The following is an 18487-nucleotide window of genomic DNA, read 5'->3' as shown; positions in this document are numbered from 1 at the left end:
AGTTATACACGTTGGTGCTTGTGTACTTCAATTTTATTTGTTTATTTTTTTAAATCAGGAAACGTTGAGTATGAGCTCAGTTTGTGATATCTTAAGATCGGCTCCACAGCTTTAAACCAATCCTGAGCGATATACAAGTTCTAGTCGGATTTGGGGGGCATTGGACAATTTCTCTTTAGTCAGAGAAAGTGTGTTAAGCTAACTAGTTAGCAAATTAGCTGAAAAAGGAGATATTTTGACTGGTTTGGCTATGGTTAGATAAATCATTGAGAATATTGCATCAACTTTCCGGGGCTTGTTTACTACAAGTAGCTGAAGGCTAGCCAAGTTAGCCAATTGTTAGCAGTATTAAGCTTTTTTTTTTGTATTGTAGAAGGACATGTTTCTAAATTCCATCTTCATGGGGAAAGATGTAGAAGAGTATTTATGGGCCATTTTATTAGGATTCAACATAGGATTTTCTTCATAGATTATAGTAGTTACTGAATAATTCAGAAACAATATACTTTCAGTGATACTTTAAGGCTTAATTTGGTAACATGATCCTGCTTACAGAATGGTCTTTTTTTTTTTTTTTTTTTTTTCCTTCCCAACCCCCCACCCCACAGTGTCTCAGAGCCATGCTGAAGCTGATGTCCGAGTGCTGGGCCCATAACCCAGCGTCTCGCCTCACTGCTCTGAGAATAAAGAAAACACTTGCCAAAATGGTGGAATCACAAGACATCAAAATATGAAGTACATCACTACACATTACACTGTGTGCTTCTGTGGCAGAGTGGAAATGTGAACTCCTTTGAACCAGGAATTGTTCCCAAACATAAATGTGAAGCGGAGTGCTACAGAGCAGAGCACTTCTCTTTCACTGAAATCCCTCAGTGTCCCTGTAGCACCCTCTGCTGGACTGGGAGTGCCATGTCACCACTTCAAAGAAGTCGACAGACCTAGTGTGGGTCTATTTGATCTTAAACACTAACTAAGTAGAGTGATCTAGCTGTTTCCCTACTTCAACCGTCCATCCTCTTTTACTTTAGACAGTCTATTAGCAGAGATCTGCCAAATAAATTGCTTTCTGTGAAAGCTCTGTGTGTCATGATGCAAATGGCAGCACATACCAACGGAGTGGAAATCCGGAAGTACAAGACCGTTTTGGAGAAGGCTGATTCATTCTCTATATAGTATCGTTCTTCCATCCCTCAGCAGCCGGAGAGATGTACGCATCAGAGTGGAGGTATTCTTCCATGCGGACTCGAAATGACTGCTCTGAATACGGATTATGTGCAGCACACAATACAGGTGCAAAGGAAAGCAAACTGTTATTTTAAATGATATTCTCTCATATTATTATCGATTAGTAAATATTATTCATCAATAATGTTATTGATATTTAAAAAAAAAATTCTCACGTGAAGAGTTTCTTACACATTCTCTATTTTAAAAAATCTGTCCAATTAATATTGATGTGTTGTCCAAAAATATTTGGATGATGTATTCGGTGCGGATGGAAGTATAGGGGCAGGGCCGTTTTGAGCTATAACCAGTGTAAGCGGTCATCTGGGGCTGACAGTGTAATCACAAATTTTCCACACCATGATACAGAAATCATTCTACACTTTATAAATGGCTGTCAGTCATCTACAGTCCCCTCCACTTATATTGGCACCCTTGGTAAATATGAGCAAAGAAGGCTGTGAAAAATTGTCTTTATTGTTGAACCTTTTGCTGTTTTGTTAAAAGAAATTCACAAAAATATTCTGCTCTCATGGATATCAAACAATTGCAAACAAAACACAGGTTTATCAAAAAAAATCTTTGTTAAATATAGGTGTGCAACAATTATTGGCACCCTTTTAGTCAATACTCTGTGCTACCTCCCTTTGCCAAGATAACAGTTCTGAGTCTTCTCCTATAATGCCTGATGAAGTTGTAGAATTCATGGCAAGGGATCCGAGACCGTTCCTCCATACAGAATCTCTCCAGATCCTTCACATTTCGAGGTCCACGCTGGTGGACTCTCCGCTTCAGTTCACTGCACAGGTTTTCTATGGGTTTCAAGTCAGTGGACTGGGATGGCCATGGCAGGACCTTGATTTTGTGGTCAGTAAACCATTTTACCATGGCCTGTTGTAAGCTTTCTGGCAGAGGCAGTCAGGTTTTCATTTAATATCTGGTGATATTTGATAGAGTCCATGATGCCATGTATCCTAACAAAATGTCTAGCTCCTCTGGCAAAAAAAACAGCCGCAAAACATGAAAGAGCCACCACCATATTTAACCGTGGACATGAGGTGCTTTTCCACTGTGCTTTTTCTCTGTGTGCGCCAAAACCACCTTTGGTGTTTATTGCCAAAAAGCTCTATTTTGGTTTCATCTGACCATAGAACCCGATCCCATTTGAAGTTCCAGTAGTGTCTGGAAAACTGAAGACACTTGAATTTGTTTTTGGATGAGAGTAGAGGCTTTTTTTTTTTAAACCCTTCCAAACAACTTGTGGTGATGTAGATGACTTCAGATTGTAGTTTTGGAGACTTTCTGACCCCAAGACACAACTTGTGCAATTCTCCAGCTGTGATCCTTGGAGATTTTTTGGCCACTCGAACCATCCTCTTAACAGTGCGCTGAGACAATATAGACACGTCCAATTCCAGATTAATTCATAACATTTCCAGTTGACTGGAACTTCTTAATTATTACTCTGATGGTGGAAATTGCCATTTTCAATGCTTGTGCTATTTTCTTATAGCCACTTCCCATTTTGTGAAGCTCAACAATCTTTTGCTGCACATCACAGCTATATTCCTTCCTCTAACCCATCTTTATGAATAACTAAGGGAATTTAGCCTATGTGTTGCCTCATATTTATACCCCTGTGAAACAGGAAGTCATGGTTGAACAATTTCCTGTTCCTAGTCACCAGGTCTACTAAAAAATTTAAAATATCAATGGGAATATACTTCAAATATATTTTTATCATATGATTTCATTGGCGTGCCAATAATTGTTGTACTATATTTAACAAATATTTTTTGATAAATTGTTTGATATCCATGAGAGCAGAGTATTTTTGTGAATTTTTTCTTTATCACAAGATCAAAAGGTTAAACAAAAAAAGACAATTTTTCACAGCATTCTTTTGCTCATATATATCAAGGGTGCCAATATTAGTGGAGAGCACTGTACTCTGTCTAACAAGCATGGTTTGGTTGACTATGATGCAGTGCCATGTAGCCTCACATCATCCACATTACATTTTACATTCTCATTTCATCATTTGGCTGCCACTTTTATCCACACTGACTTACAGGGTTAAGGGCCTTGCTCATGGACCCAACAGTGGCAGTGTTCATGATCTGAACTAAAGCACTAAACCATCACTGCTTTAAACATGCCAATAAATCACATTAATATATGCCAGATAGGATTCATATGAGTTTACTTTGAAGAGTTTTGGTTAATGTGACTGATTACTTATAGAATCTCATAAATACCAGATGGGATTGAAGAATACAGCTGCATGTGTTATTTATTCAAATCATGTCATGTTGAATGAACTATTGTGGTAAAAAAAAAAAAAAAAAAACCAGAAGAAAATACTCATTTTAAAAATGGCATACTCCATATTATTACAGAACAGCTTGACATTAAATTAATGTTCCGTTCTTACTGTACAGTTAAAACCAACAAATAATCCATCTTTTTTAGTTTTAAAAATGATTACCTTTATGAATGAAACCTGAGAATTGTTCCAGAAAACAGAGTATACTGATTCCAGTAATTACATGAATTCTGCACACAAAATTAAATTCATTGTGCTAATTATCTGCATACCTATATTTAGCCTGGTTAATTGAATTTATGTAACTATTGATTTTAAATGAGTTTAGTTATTCCCACCAAAACCCTTTACTGCTATGTCCGTGCCATCTGAGATAGGAACACAGTTTCTGGCAATTAATTTGTATTCCATGCTCAGACCTTCAAAATACACCACAGTGTCCATGTGTTAATATGCATCAGAGCTTGTTTTGTGTAATTACTAAAGCTCAACACCTATGCACTCAAAATCGGTTCATCAGCACATGCCCGTTACCTTGTTCTTGATTAATAAATGTGTTGTAGCCAGTAGAAATTAATCTGTATCATTATTTGACTACAGAATTTTTATCCTTGTCTTGTATGTCCAGTGTGCAAAAGAAGCTTGTGTATAATTATTTTTTTTTGTTCGTTTATTTGTTTTGTACAGCATCTGGTTAAAAAAAGGGTGCCTTATGTTTACCAAGAAAAGCTGTTCTGTACATAGAATTTGTCCAATGTATCGATTTTAAAGTAAATAATATTTTAGTATGCAACCCTTTGTAATTCTTTTGACTGAATAAGGTTGTTTCTCCCCGTACTTGAATTATGCAGATCATGAGGTTAAGAAATTACTAATAAGGTAAGGGAAGCATGGTCTCTTATTTAGATCATGCTTAAGTCTAGACATAAGTGATGTTTCTTTAACCAAATATGTACCAGAAATATTATTGATGTTAGACCGAAGACGTGTGCCATGATCACCATGAACTATTGGCACGGTTTATTTGATTGGAGCTGTTAAAAGGTGCAGTTGTATTTTTCTGTTCAAAATTAGCTAGCCAAGAAGAACAAGAAGCCTTTGTCATATATACAGCACTGTGCAGTAGTCTTAGGCACATGCATAGAAATGCTGTAGAGCAATGATGCCTTCAAATATAATGAAATTAAATGGTTCTACATTTTAAAAAATATTAGAGAGAGCAGTAAACTGTAATAAATGAAAAAGTCGATATTTGGTGTGATGACCATTTGCTTTAAAAAATGTATTACTAGTCACGGGTACAATTAGTGCAGTTTTATAAGGAAATGAGCTGTAAGTTTTATTGAGCATCTTGCAGAACCAGTCACGGTTCTTCTGGAGATTTTGACTGTCGCACTTGCTTCTTATTTTTGCAGCAAAACCCAGCAGCCTTCATTTTTGTGTTTTTTGTCTGAAAAGTGTCTCTTACGTAATATGCTGCTTTCTTTCCTGACATACAAACATTTTTCTGTAACATTTCATTTTGTGCTGGAAAACTAATGTTTGGGAATTTCAAATGTTTATGTACTGACTCGATAATGTAGAAGTCATTAAAGAAAAAATCTCTAACAAAGCTTGTACTAAACAAAATAGGGTGCACAGGAATGTACATTACAACACAGTGAAATTCTTTTCTTCGTGTACCCCAGCTTGTTAGGAAGTTGGAGTCGGAGCACAGGGTCAGCCGTGATATGGTGCCCCTGGAGTAGCGAGGCTTAAGGGCCTTGCTCAAGGGCCCAACAGTGGCAGCTTGGTGGTGCTGAGGCTTAAACAGCTGACCTTCTGATCAGTAACCCAGAGCCTTAACCATGTACTGTTTTAAAAATGCACATAGTGGTTGAAGATAAGCAGTATAAATAATGAACCAGAAGAAATTTATCAACCGATTGAAGCTTTTCTACAATTAATTAATGACAATGGCAGATAATATATCAAATTTACATTTATTCATTTAGCAGAGGCTTTTATTCAAAGCAACTTAAAAATGAGCAAATACAAGCAAAGCAATATATCAAGCAGACAGCAATACAAGTATTGCTACCATTCAATATATTTTTTAATTGAGTTCTAGAGAAGTGTGCAGAGTAAAGGTGTAAGAGCCAGTGTGTATGTGCAGTGTTTTTTTTGTTTTGTTTTGTTTTTTCTTTCATTGGGGACAAGTTAAAATGTTTTGGGCAAAACTGCTACACGTAGCTCTTTTCCTCTATTGCTTGATTCGATCTTGGCTATGTTTTACTAGAAAGTAATTACTCTATCAAAGAGTCACTTTTTGTGTTAACCTGTCTGTTATGACCTCATGGTATCCACTGGCCAGTTTAACAAAGTGTCATTGAAGCTTTGAAGCATCACAGCAACACAGCAAGGTTGAACAGCAGGACCTGTCTGTGTTTTTGCCGTTTTAAAAATGGCCACAAGAGGGCACTCGAATACAAACATGTACAACACAAAATAATGGAATGTGATCTTTGTCAGTTTCGCATAATTCGTTAAAGGATAGCTAGTTACTTCTACTAGGTCTCTGTCATGTCTTTACTCTGTGTCCATACTGTGTCATGTTCATAACCTTCCTTTGGACCAGTGTTCCCTTCACAAGCTCCGGTGCGAGTCCCTCACCCATCACAAGCTTCATGGGACATGCTTGTCTCAGAAACCTTACCTCCCTGTCCCAGCCTGAGGGATGCCACAGGAATTATGCCGTGCTTCAGTTGGGACAGAAATGACCTAGTCTAACGTCAGGTGTGAGGTACATAACACAATCCTGTTACTGACCTGAAAATCACTGCCATGGTTTAGTAATACCTTGCTACATCTTGGACTTTTCTTGTGACGGACACTCGTGTTGAACGCCTCAGAAGAGCAATATCCATATAAGTATGTTGAATGAAATAGAGTATGAAAAGGACTGTTATAAGATTTTTACTTACATTTCCAAAGCTGATTTGCATGGTGAGCAGTATGGCAAAAAATGTAATACTAACGAGAACTAGAAATGTAACACTTTCAAAAAGAACTTGAACAGTTGGTATAAACATAATATAATGCCTAATCCGATACTTATTACAGTAAGCAACCATGGATTTATAAAAGCAACAACACTTGATTATACCCACAATGTTTCATGTTAATATAATGCGATATTGTTATAAAATCATGCCATCCAGCCCTAGTGGTCTTCTAAAATTTGATTACAAGGGCATTATAGCATTAAACTAGCATATAGTGTGTGTGTGTGTGTGTGTGTGTGTGTGTGTGTGTGTGTGTGTGTGTGACTGTGACTGATCATCTTTTTATAGTCTTCTGCAGAACAAATTAGTTTTTCCCCAGACTTGCAAAATTCACAATTTTGTGTAATTGCTGCATAAATGTTCTGTCACTACAAATACCTAGCTTACATTATGCAAATCTGTCATAAAATCATGAGGACTCTCACCACGGTTCTACATGTTAAGGGATTGATTTGTCATCTCCCTGGGACCCTCAGGGTTCTTTTGCACAACTGATTGCTTCCAAGTAGAACCCTTTTTACGAAGGGAAGAACCCTTGGAGAGGGTTTTCCTAAAGAGTGTGTACCATTTTTAAACTAGCATCAGCAGTACAGGACTGCTTATTTTTCCTGCCCTCCTGTTAGTTTTTGAGTGTAATGAAGCATCATCTGAAGCATCATCTTGTTTTCGCAGTATTTGACGTGACTATTCTAGACTGAACTGATAAAGTCTACAAGCTACTTAGTATTGTTATTGGTCTTTTAGCCAGAGTGTCCGCTTAATGATTTTATTTTATTGATGATCTAACAGTAGCCTATATGCTGTGTTAATAGCCAGCAGGAGAGGTCTTACTTTTTTCCAATGTGCCTTTTACTGCGCATGCTGATTGTCTCTCCCGTTTTCTTCATATTTTGTACCTTCTTTCTCTTCCTCTCTCTTGTCCTCATCATGGTCTGCAGCTGGTCCAAGTTCACACTGTCAGAGGAGCTAGCCAGCTCTTCTGTATATCTGAATAAATTCTGGAAAGTTCTTAAATGATCCTCCAGAGTTTGTTGCAGGGTTATAACATCTCTCTGCAGTTCCATTACAATACCACCAGGGGCAGCAGTGCAGTTGCATGGTTGCTGTTCCAGCATGCTTAGTCTGTTAGCGAGCTGCTCCACTTCCTTCCCAAGGCTCCAGAAGTCACTAACTGAGTAGTCCTCATCATCCTCCCTTTTGGAAATGTCTGCTAAAGACTCTAGAGGATCTTCAGCATTACTCCCCAGGTCTTTTGTGAGACTCCACTCTGTGAATGCTACAGGGTCATCATTGATCATTTGAGGTTTCTCTGTACTGATCTTCGTTAGAGAGGTCAAGCTATTCTCATGACTGTCAATCTTTTCCTGCATCAGAAGCATTTTCTGTAGCAGTACAGGAATAGCAAGCTCCTTCTGTTGGCTTTTGGACCGGCTTGAGAACTCCATGACCTCATCTCCTAAAAGCACCTCAAGAACTTCGGAGTGGCGGATGGCATCCTTGAGTAAAGAAGTGAATGATGCAGAGAGATGTCTGATTTCAGCTTCCTTAGCAACAAATTGGCCTTTAAGCCCAGTGATCTCCTTTTGGCTGTCCAGGAGGGAGGTTTTCAACTGGGTTAGGTTGTCGTTAAGAGTATTTCTCTTGACTTGCTCAAATGCTAGTGATTCTCTCACACTCCACAAGCCTTGATTGAGATCTTCAACTTCTGGGGCCCACTGGCTAAGCCCCCTCTTTGCTTCGACATCCTCCAGGGCATACCGGTTTTCTTTGGCGACATTTGTGACATTAACCACCTCAGATTCCAACCTAACCAATGAATCACTGATTTCTTTACAACTGCAAATCTCACCTGCTGTGGCAAGCTCATTATTTTGGATAAGCTGATAAATATTGTCCACATCCAGTTGAATCTCTCTTAAATCTCTCTCTTGGGTACTGAGATTAGAAGCTAGTTCATTAACGGTTTTCAGCGTAGCCAATCTAGCTGCCTCTACTTCAAACCCAATCTGTGCCAAATGGACCTCTGTGTTGTGGCTGACATACTCCAGTCTTTGACTCAAGTTCCTTAAGCCATGGTCCAGCTTCTGGACTATATTAATCAAATGATTAGAGTTTTCAGTTAGGGGATTGAGCTCCATTGTGTTATTCAGCACTTTCATGTCCAGATTACTGATGGCCTCCCACACACTGGTCTCCAATGGTGACTCGCTTTCACTGGCATCAGTTGAAAGAGTATGTTCTCCCTGTGTTGTCTCCTGCAGCCTTCCATGATTAAGTCGAATTTCCTCCATGGACTTATTCAGAGACTGCAAACTCACCTAAATGGCAAACAAATGAAGACTAAAATACACTCTAATATTCTTTTACTATTTCTTGCAGCCTTGGTTTTTAATTTACTTTGATCGGTAGGCTGTTTAATACTGGGTAATAAAGTGTTACCTGTATTTCCTCATGACTCATGTTGATCTTGTGGTCAATTTTGTTCTTTAGATTGGTCATGTTATGAAGCAGATGTTCTTGTTTCAAGTGGATTATTTGTTCTATCTCTTTTCGTTGTGAGTCCAACTCTGACCATATCTGCTGCATCTGTTCAAAGCTGTCCTCCAAGTCTTTCTCACGTTTTTCTTCATGGGCATGCCTAGTTTTGGACATGCTCTCTTGCTCATGCCTCAGATTCTTCAGATCTATGGACAAACCTTCCACCTCTCTAGACAAATTCTCCAAAGTACGATTAAAGCCATCCAGCACTGGCTGAAGTTGAGTCATTACTGCTGCAAATATTTGATGAAATGACGAGAGGCTGCTGGAGTCCGTGAAAGGCAGAGAAGAAGGAGGAATATCTCCACCACTGCCTAAAACAAAACATTGATGTTAATACTCTGAACCATTTCACCTAATCATACTAGGATACAAAGCCAGAGCTTCAGCCACATCTGCCTTTAGTCTGAATATTTATTACCACAGGTACTAAATTATTATCACAAAGAAGTTACAGACATGCTGGCACTCTTGCTTCTTATTCAAAAAAGGAATAAGCTTCAATAAAAGATTGTATTCTGTATTTTTCCCCCTCATCAAGGCACAAGATTGTCCCTAAACAAACAGGATTATCCCTACCTGTATCCTCCAGAATACAGTCTCCAGTTAACCATCTACAGGTGAGGTTGTATGTATTATTAAAGTAGTTGTAGTAGATGATGTATTTGGTGACCACTTGCATTGGTTTAGGGATCCAAGATGCATTCATTCATCTTCAGTCAAGACATAATCCTAGTCATGGAGGTTCTGGAGACTATCCCGGGAAAATCTACAGTTCGGTGCAAAATTTTCCATCCCTCTATGTTTTTTGGATGAGAAATGGAAACTTCAATTCTAAAATGAAATGTGGGTGTATACTACAACAAGATCCTAACATAAAGCTAAACAGCAGAAAAATAGTTAGACAGAACCAGAAGTCACAGTTTTGTTGTCTTGACCATCTTGGATTCCAAACCTGATTTGAAGAAGGCAAAGAGGTTTATAACCAATTTGTATATCCTTTGACCATCTGTCAATATTCATATTTACACTACCTCTACATTTCTATATCATGTGAGGACTTTGATGGCTGAGCAGTGAGGTTAAGTATAGCAATAAGTATAGTGATAACTCAAACCCATTTGGGGTCCACACATGATCTAGATATGTATTAACAGCTGAAATGTTTTAATAGATGACCTGGAAGTTTTATTTTTATAATTGTTGTATTGATTTTTTTTAACTAAACAAATTTCGGTCTGTCTTATACTTGGGTTCAATGGAAATACTGAGCCTCCCTACTCAGAAGAGAAGGTCACCCTCAATTTCCTGTCTGAAGACACTTGAAGGCCATCAGAGAGCCAGATATTTTTTGCGAACTTCTTCTATATCTCAGAACCAGACATCATTGGAAAAAGTAAACAAGGACTGTAGTGTGATTGATTATGGGTAATGGGCCAAAAGTGAGATCATTCAGGCCCAGACCAAGTTCAGAATACTTGCCAGAGCCAGAGTCATCAGCCTGTGCAACCTCTGTTGGAGCTGTTTCTGTGTGGTCTTGACTGGACTGACTTTCTCCTGTCAGACTCACTGCGGATGACCGAGAAGTGGTACATGGGCTTAATGAAATACAATCAAAATAAAGCATAAATAATTCATTAAAAAATGTAGGGGTCTTGTATCTTATCTGCAAAGGGTCAATGTGGCTGCAGGTTTTCATCCAAGGAGAACCCACAAGAAATTTCACTTAAAATTAAGACTTAAGACCTCTGACATAATCCATAGTGTTCCTACCCCCATTTTACACCAGTACCAACCAGTGCTAATCGATGTGGCCTTTTACATCAAATGTGTGCAATGAAATGTATATTTTATAGCCTGGGTTCTATTTCTGTTGCTTGCTACACAGGGTACATAAATAATTTCTAACTGCAAAATACACTTTTCAGGCTATATTCTGCAGTCTTTACCCATACCTGGCTATATTTTTGCGTGTAGTTTTATTGACATTATCAAAAGGTTTACGGTGTTTGTGGATGTGTGAGAATGTGTTTACCTGTCTCCTGACAGTTGTTGCCTTCATGGCCTGGGCAGCACTTCCAGTGCAGTGCAGTAATAGTTTTCTGCTTCTGTCTGTATGTAGGCTGTGAAGAGAGCTGATGCCTAAGCATCAGCATACAGTTAAAGCTACATGTATGCTTTGTGGAGGCTAAAGGCATTCAAACTCAAGTTTTCACTTAAATTTCCTGTGTAATATCAACTAGGGTATCTGCCTTATTTCCATAAGAGGCAGAATTTTTTCCATTTTTATTTACTTAACCAGTCCCCCACAGTATGATGCTGCCATCCCTAGGCTGAATGTTATGGCCAAACAGTTCAATTTTTGTCCTTCATAAGGTAGGTCTTCATCTTCATCTTCATCTTGGAGTAGGGGCTTCTTCCTTGCGTGAAAGTATTTCAAGCCATGATGATGTAGGACTCTCTTAAAAGTAAATATACATACTTTGATAGCTGATGCCTCCAACTCCTTAACATTTGACCTACTGGAATTCTGATATTGTGAAGCAAAGCTTAAAAAAAAAAAAAATCTGTCTGTAATCATTTTTTTTTTTTAATGACCTCTAATTCAAACATAGTAGATGCCCTAACTGACATACCAACCCAAATTTATGGTAAGAGAAAAACTGAGATTGAATATCTTTAGCATGTACACACAAATGACGCCTGATGCATAAACATGAGATAATAATTATACATGAGAGTTTACAAGGCTGAATTAAGTAACTCACTTTAATGTTTGGCAGTCAGGGTCACCATTAATGCAGGGGTTCACTGTCTTCATTGTATGCTCCTCAGCACCACTGAGCTCAGCCACGCTTACCAAACGCTGATGAACAAATGCACACCAGTTTCTGGATGGAAAGACCACCATAAAAGAAACAAAAAGGAGGAAATGTGGGTTAAATGATGAAAAGATTAAAGCACACACAGAAAAGAATGATGAGAGATAAGTTATATGAGTGCGAGAGAATGAATAAATGCTGTAGAGAGGCTTGGTTTCTATTTCTATAGGCTCTTTTAAGTTCTAAGCCAGGTAGTGTCACTCTTTTAAAAACCAAAAATAAGGGTTCTTTGTTCTACACCAACATGTATATTAGTGATGAGAGCTACTTATCTAGTAGATCGTTCTAACATTGAAGTAATGTTGAATTTGATCTGCCAACATTTATGATAAATATTAATGCCTATAATAAAGATGTTTAATGTACTATTAATATTTAATATTAATTCTCTATCACTTCCTTTTTTTTAAGTATAGCACCAATTGGCACTTTAGAGCTGTGTGCTTTGGTATAATGAATTGCTCATTCCACATGCAAGGTTTGAAATGGATTGGCTTATCATCTATCATTATCATATTATCAGGTGACTTCACTGTCCTGCTCTTTGTGTGCTATATACTTTTATCTAACACCATTTGCTCATACCTCATGTTTCTCATCTCATCTCTCTTTAATCTTTACTCCTTCTTTCATCTCTCTTAGCCTTTATCAATTAATCTCTTTTTAACTACCTATTTATTTTCCTCAGAGCCTCCTTTGTGAGTCATGTCTGCACACACAAACCGGTTCAAGCTGGTCCAGACTCAAATACACTGTTTTTTCCTTCTACCTGCTGATGATTGAGTTACACCTAGTGTCCCCAGTGCAGAGCATTTCCTCTGATCATATTTTCTGTTGACTGGGTGAATGTGCTCTAACTGATGGCAGCACATCAACTTGAGGTCATGATATGCCTGTGAAACAGCCATATTCACCGTCGCAATTTTGACAGCAGCATTAAATATTTTTGATATTTGACAGTATTTGGGCACATTTGTCTTTGCAATTTAAACTTTAATTTAATTTAATTTAATATACTTCCAGTGAATAGAACCACTTCAAATTTATTTACATAATATCTGTTGACTTTTCTAAATACACAGACAATGCCTCAGTTGAACTAAATTAAGTTGAATTGAATTGAACATAAATGAAGATATGTTTAACAAATGTAATTGAAAGGGGAAAAATGTATTCAGACACTATTAATTTTACATATTGATAGTGTCTGAATACTTTTTTCCCCTATCAATATATAAAATGAATAGTGTCTGAATACCTTATACACTCACGGAACACTTTATTAGAAACACATGTACACTTACTCATTCATGCACTTATCTAATCAGCCAATCATGTGGCAGCAGTGCAATACATAAATTCATGCAGATACGGGCCAGAAGCTTCGGGTAATGTTCACATCGGCCATCAAAATGGGGGGGGGATGTGATCTCAGTTATTTTGAGGCATGATTGTTGGTGCCAGACAGGCTGGTTTGAGTATTTCATTAACTGCTGATCTCCTGGGAATCTGTAGAGTTTATTCAGAATGGTGCAATAAAGAAAAAAATCCAGTGAGCAGCAGTTCTATGGATGGAAATGCCTTATGATAAGAGAGAGCAATGGAAAATGGCCGGAGTGGTTTGAGCTGATGGAGAGGCTACAGTAACTCAGATAACCACTCTGTACAATTGTGGTGGACAGAAAAGCATCTCAGAATGCACAACATGTCGAACCTGGAGGCGGATGGTCTACAACAAGAGATGACCATGTCAGGTTTTACTCCTGTCAGCCAAGCACAGAGAGCTGAGGCTGCAGTGAGCACGGACTCATTAAAACTGGACTGGAAAAACATAGCCTGGTCTGATGAATCTCAATTTCTGATGAGGCACAGAGATTGTAGGGTCAGAATTTGGCACCAACAGCATGAAATCAGGGACCCAGGCTTACTCGTGTCAACAGTCCAGGCTGGTGGAGGTGCTGTAATGGTGTGGGGAATGTTTTGTTGGCACACTTTGGACCCATTAATACCAATCAATCATCACTTGAATACCACAGAATATTTGAGTAGTGTTGCTGACCGTGTGCATCCCTTCATGGCTGCAATTTACCCATCTTCTAACAGCTACCTCTAGCATGATAATGCACCATGTCAAAAAGCAAAAATTGTCTCAAACTGGTTTCATGAACATGACAATGAGTTCAGTGTTATTCAGTGGCCTTCCCAGTCACCGGATCTGAATCCAGAACATCTTTGGGATGTGGTAGAACGGGAGATTAGCAGCATGAAAGTGCACACAAAAATCTCCAGGAATTGTGATCATATCAATCATATCAACCTGGACCAGAATATCAAAGGAATGTTTCTACCATCTTGTGGAAAACATGCCTCGAAGAATTGAGGCTATTTTGAGACCAAAGAGGGACCCTACCCAGTATTAGTAAGTGTTCCTGATAAGGTGTTCAGTATTAGACATAAATGCTGCATGATTAATGTTCTTGTGCAAATTGCACCTTGTGTCATAATAAAAGATGACAGATGTTGAGAGCTGTTGGGATGTTGGTTGGGACCAAGTAGGAATTATGGTGAAGGTGCTTCCTAAATTTCTCAGGGAAAATATTATTTAAAACAATCAAATGAAAAAGCTACAGAGCTATAGCAAAGACCTTAAACATCCCTGTCAATACAATTGGTTCAGTATTATGCAGGTGGAAAGTTCACTGATCGTCCCAGGACAGGTGCACCATGCAAGATTTCACACACACTCAGATTTCATGCTCTTGGACTAATGGAAGATAAGAGAGAAGTCAGCAGTCACTTGAAAAGAGTTGCAGGATCAACAATTAGCAATGAATTGCACTGCAATCATCTCCTTTCCTATACTCCATGCAAACTCCTCTGCTAAAAAAGGAGCACAGAGGTGTACAGTGGGGGAAATAAGTATTGAACACGTCAACATTTTTTTCAGTAAATATATTTCCAATGAGGTTATTCACATGAAATTTTCACCAGACATCAGTAGTGATTCAAGAAATCTGGAAATATTAAGAATTCACAACATTAAAGTCCATAAATGAAGTTATGTGTAATAAAGTGGAATGACACAGGAAAAAGTATTGAACACGTTAAAAAAAAGCAGTTCTCCAAGGCAAGGTAAGTCAAGGAACCAGCTGAAATCCGTAAGTAATTATACCTCCTGTCTGTGCAAATTAATATCAGTGGGGTTAGTAAATTGATGGTCTATAAAAAGGCTTTTCATTACCAAGGTGTCACACAAGAAACATCTCATGATGAGTAAAAGCAAAGAGCTCTCCCAAGACCTTCACAACCTTATTGTTGCAAAACATATTGATTTAATCTGATACAGACGTTTTTCAAAACTTTTGAATCCTCCAGTAAGCACCACTGGGGCCTATTATCCACAAGTGGAAGCAACATCACGCCATCATCAACCGGCCATGCACAGGAGCTCCTCGCAAGATTTCTGACCAGGGAATCAAAAGAGTAGTCCAAGAGCCAAGGACCACTCAGAAAGAGCTTCAGAAACACTTGGAGGCAGCAGGTACCATCGTCACAGAGAAAACAATAGGCAATACACTCCACTGCTCACGCTCACCCTGCAAGACTCCATTACTAAAGAAAGGGCATGTTGAAGCTCGTTTAAAGTTTGCTACAACTCATTTGGACAAGCCTATGAAATACTGGGAGAGTGTAGTCTGGTCAGACGAGAGCTAAATTGAACTTTTTGGCTGTCATACTACACACCATGTTTGGAGAAGAAATGGCACTGCACATCACGATTAAAACTCTATACCAACAGTGAAGTTTGGAGGTGGAAGCATCATGGTGTGGGCCTGTTTTTCATCGCATAGTACTGGCAGATTTCATATAATTGAAAGCATGTAGACCAGTGTTCACCAACCCTGTTCCTTGAGATCTATCTTCCTGCAGGTTTCATCTCCAACCAAAATTTACCACACCTGTTTTAGTTGATCAAGAACTTCTTAAAGCGATGATTTAGATGGTCAGGTGGGCACGATTATGGTTGGAGCTAAAGTCTTCGGGAAGGTAGATCTCCAGGAACAGGGTTGGTGACCACAAATCAGAGGTCTTTTGGTACAATATACTCTGGTCAGATGAAACAAAAATACAACTTTTTGGCAATATTTCATTTCTTCATGAATACATACTTTTTGTTCATATTTATAAGTACAAAGTGAAAAGACTTGTTTTATGGTTTATTGGGTGCACATTTGAGGTGGATATATGCACTGGAAGTTTAAGTAAGTTTAAGGAATATTAAGCAACATAATCAAAAATGCCTGAACACTTACTGCCCCTCACAGTAGAATAGACAATTTGGGAGAATGTAAGATGCAAGTGGCTAAAAGAGAAAGTAACCCATATGCCCATAAAACACAATTACAATAGATCATTTGACTTTAAGGTCCACTGTTGTACCTTTTGAGATTTATATTGATTGTCCCTTGGGAAACAAAACTGTACCTCTGCAATACCTTTTTTTTTCTTCCCGACAGTGTATCTATACAATCTATAACTCTATACAGTATGACCTCAACAAAGATGGGACCTCAAAACTTTAAACCTGAACTTTTATCTTTTAAACAATAAAATAAGGTGATTAATGCACCAGGACAGATTATTTGTACGTTATTTAAATATATGAAGTAGTTGATGGTAGGAAAATGTCCAAGCTAACAAACTGAGGCATTCTAACTAGCCATGTTGTCTGTAGTTTTATGGGTAATAAACTGCATCATTTTTACTTAGAGAACTGAGAAGCAACAATAGTCTGGTATGGTATTTCACTTTTTCCAGGTCTCAGTGTATACTGTTTTTTGTTTTTTGTTTTTTTTTAATTATTATTGTTGATGTAATAAGTTACTTACCCTCTGCGTGCAGGTTGGTGTGAACTCTCTCTCAAGAAGGGCAAAGGGTTCTGAGATGTCTCCAGCTGAGTATCCAGTTGTCCAGATCTGCTGAGATGCTCATATCCAAGAGATACTGGAATGTGAGCTGTGCTAAAACTGCTCTCCAGCCCTGCCTTTTCATTTTCCTCTACATCTGGATCCCTGGCTCTCAGATCACTTAAGCAGGATGAGCATAGCAGCATGGCCAGCAGCAACATGAGCACTGTGAGGTCCATCCTCCTGCCTCTTACATAAAAACACACAGGCAGCATTGGGTAAAAGGCACTGGAAATCTTTCTCCAGTTTGTGGTTTGCTTCTGAGAACAGCCTTGAACAGCTTTCCCTCTGCCTTTCTATCTGTGTGCTTTTCTCTTTCAGAGTTCAAGCATTTTCATAAAACTTTCTCAGTCCCCACCCTCTCTGCTCCCACTTCCTGTCTCTTGTTCTCTCACCCCCTCCTCTCCCTTGACAGTATCACACCCTCAGACAATTGAAGGAAAGAGGCTGCCTGCTTCAGAGGGTTAAAGGTGCTGGAGCAATAAGCTAGTTGTCAAATATATACTGGGCTTGGGCTTGTACGGCCACACACACACACACACACACACGCATGTGCCCTTCATATGCTTTCTAACCTGTAGGAAAACAGTTGAGTTTAAATTTTGAGTGTATTTTGCTGTCTGTTATGTTATTTTTCAGAATAGATTTTCATTTCATCAGGTGTTTTTTAACATCACACAGAGCTAAAGAGCTAAAAATGAACCATGACCAATGCCTGGTTTCACGGCTGTGTCCTCAATTATAAATGAGCATGCTCACACACTGGAGGCCTTGTTCTCAGTACTGACCCTAGACCCTTTTAGCAGACATCAGCTGCTGCTCTTTCTCAAGCTGAACAGACAACATCCCACCAGTGAAGCAGCTGTGCAGGGCTTGCCCTGTTTGGAATAATGACAATCTCTGGGAGAAGGGTCCAATTGTGTGGATAAGTTGAAGAAAGGCAGGCTTCAGTGTAGATCTGCAGTGTGGTGCTCCTCAGAGCCACGGGTTCAATGTCCGTCTGAGTGATTCAATCATGTGCGGCTCAGCTGTGACAACAAACGCGTGCTGCTGGCCTCAGACCCTGTCAAAACTTCACTGTTTCCTGCACGCTGATCAAGAGCTTCCTGTCTGCTGAGCAGAGCCTTAGTGACCTAACATTTCATAACCACTGTGGCATCCCATTTTAGCCTTTATTTGTGTTATGTCCCTGGAATGGAAAACTTGGGAGCCATTTTAAAAAAATGTAATCAAGTGGTGCAGTGGTCTGGAGTTGGGATGTAAGCAAGTATGTTATATTATTTGGAATGAAAATAAATGTTTTTAATACAGATACAAATAGGAGGTACACTAATTTATGGTTAAGAATGTTTGCGAAAAAGGTTCACTTTTCATTGGGTTGAGACTAGAGGAGTTAATTACAACTCAGATCCCATGACACACAACAAAAAGTTATGTGAGTGGGAGGTTTCTTCTTCAGATATGAAGTGATGCATTTCATTCATTTATCCTTAGTCACTGCCT

The 18487-nt window shown here is 38.7% G+C and overlaps 2 protein-coding genes across 2 annotated transcripts in view; one reads left to right on the top strand and one right to left on the bottom strand.

Annotated features, from left to right (window-relative positions):
- Window positions 1-6045, top strand: part of bmpr1ab (bone morphogenetic protein receptor, type IAb) — a 40227-nt gene extending 34182 nt beyond the window's left edge. Inside the window, exon 13 of the mRNA XM_053639465.1 lies at window positions 609-6045. Within this exon, the coding sequence (XP_053495440.1) occupies window positions 609-734 (126 nt within the window). The 3' untranslated portion in view covers window positions 735-6045. The remainder of the gene's footprint in view (window positions 1-608) is intronic.
- Window positions 6033-17163, bottom strand: mmrn2b (multimerin 2b). Its single transcript, XM_053640444.1, has 6 exons — window positions 16907-17163; window positions 11904-12026; window positions 11171-11277; window positions 10614-10704; window positions 9037-9445; window positions 6033-8915 (listed from the first exon to the last, which is right to left on the bottom strand). Exons 1-6 carry the CDS (start codon window positions 17161-17163, stop codon window positions 7425-7427), a joined length of 2478 nt encoding a protein of 825 aa, XP_053496419.1. The 3' UTR covers window positions 6033-7424.
- Between the last annotated feature and the right edge of the window lie 1324 nt (window positions 17164-18487).

This window comes from Ictalurus furcatus, chromosome 13, assembly GCF_023375685.1.
Source record: "Ictalurus furcatus strain D&B chromosome 13, Billie_1.0, whole genome shotgun sequence".
Lineage (NCBI taxonomy): Eukaryota > Metazoa > Chordata > Actinopteri > Siluriformes > Ictaluridae > Ictalurus > Ictalurus furcatus.
This window is presented reverse-complemented; position numbering and strand designations above follow the sequence as displayed.

Bases quoted from the DNA above. Each gene is read 5' to 3' on its own strand.
- mmrn2b (XM_053640444.1), bottom strand. From the start codon at position 17,163: ATGGACCTCACAGTGCTCATGTTGCTGCTGGCCATGCTGCTATGCTCA. The intron at 11,278-11,903 runs GTGAGTTACTTA...GCTGATGCTTAG, and splicing joins CCTGACTGCCAAACATTAAA to GCATCAGCTCTCTTCACAGC. The intron at 9,446-10,613 runs GTATTCTGAACT...TGTTTTAGGCAG, and splicing joins GATGACTCTGGCTCTGGCAA to TGGTGGAGATATTCCTCCTT.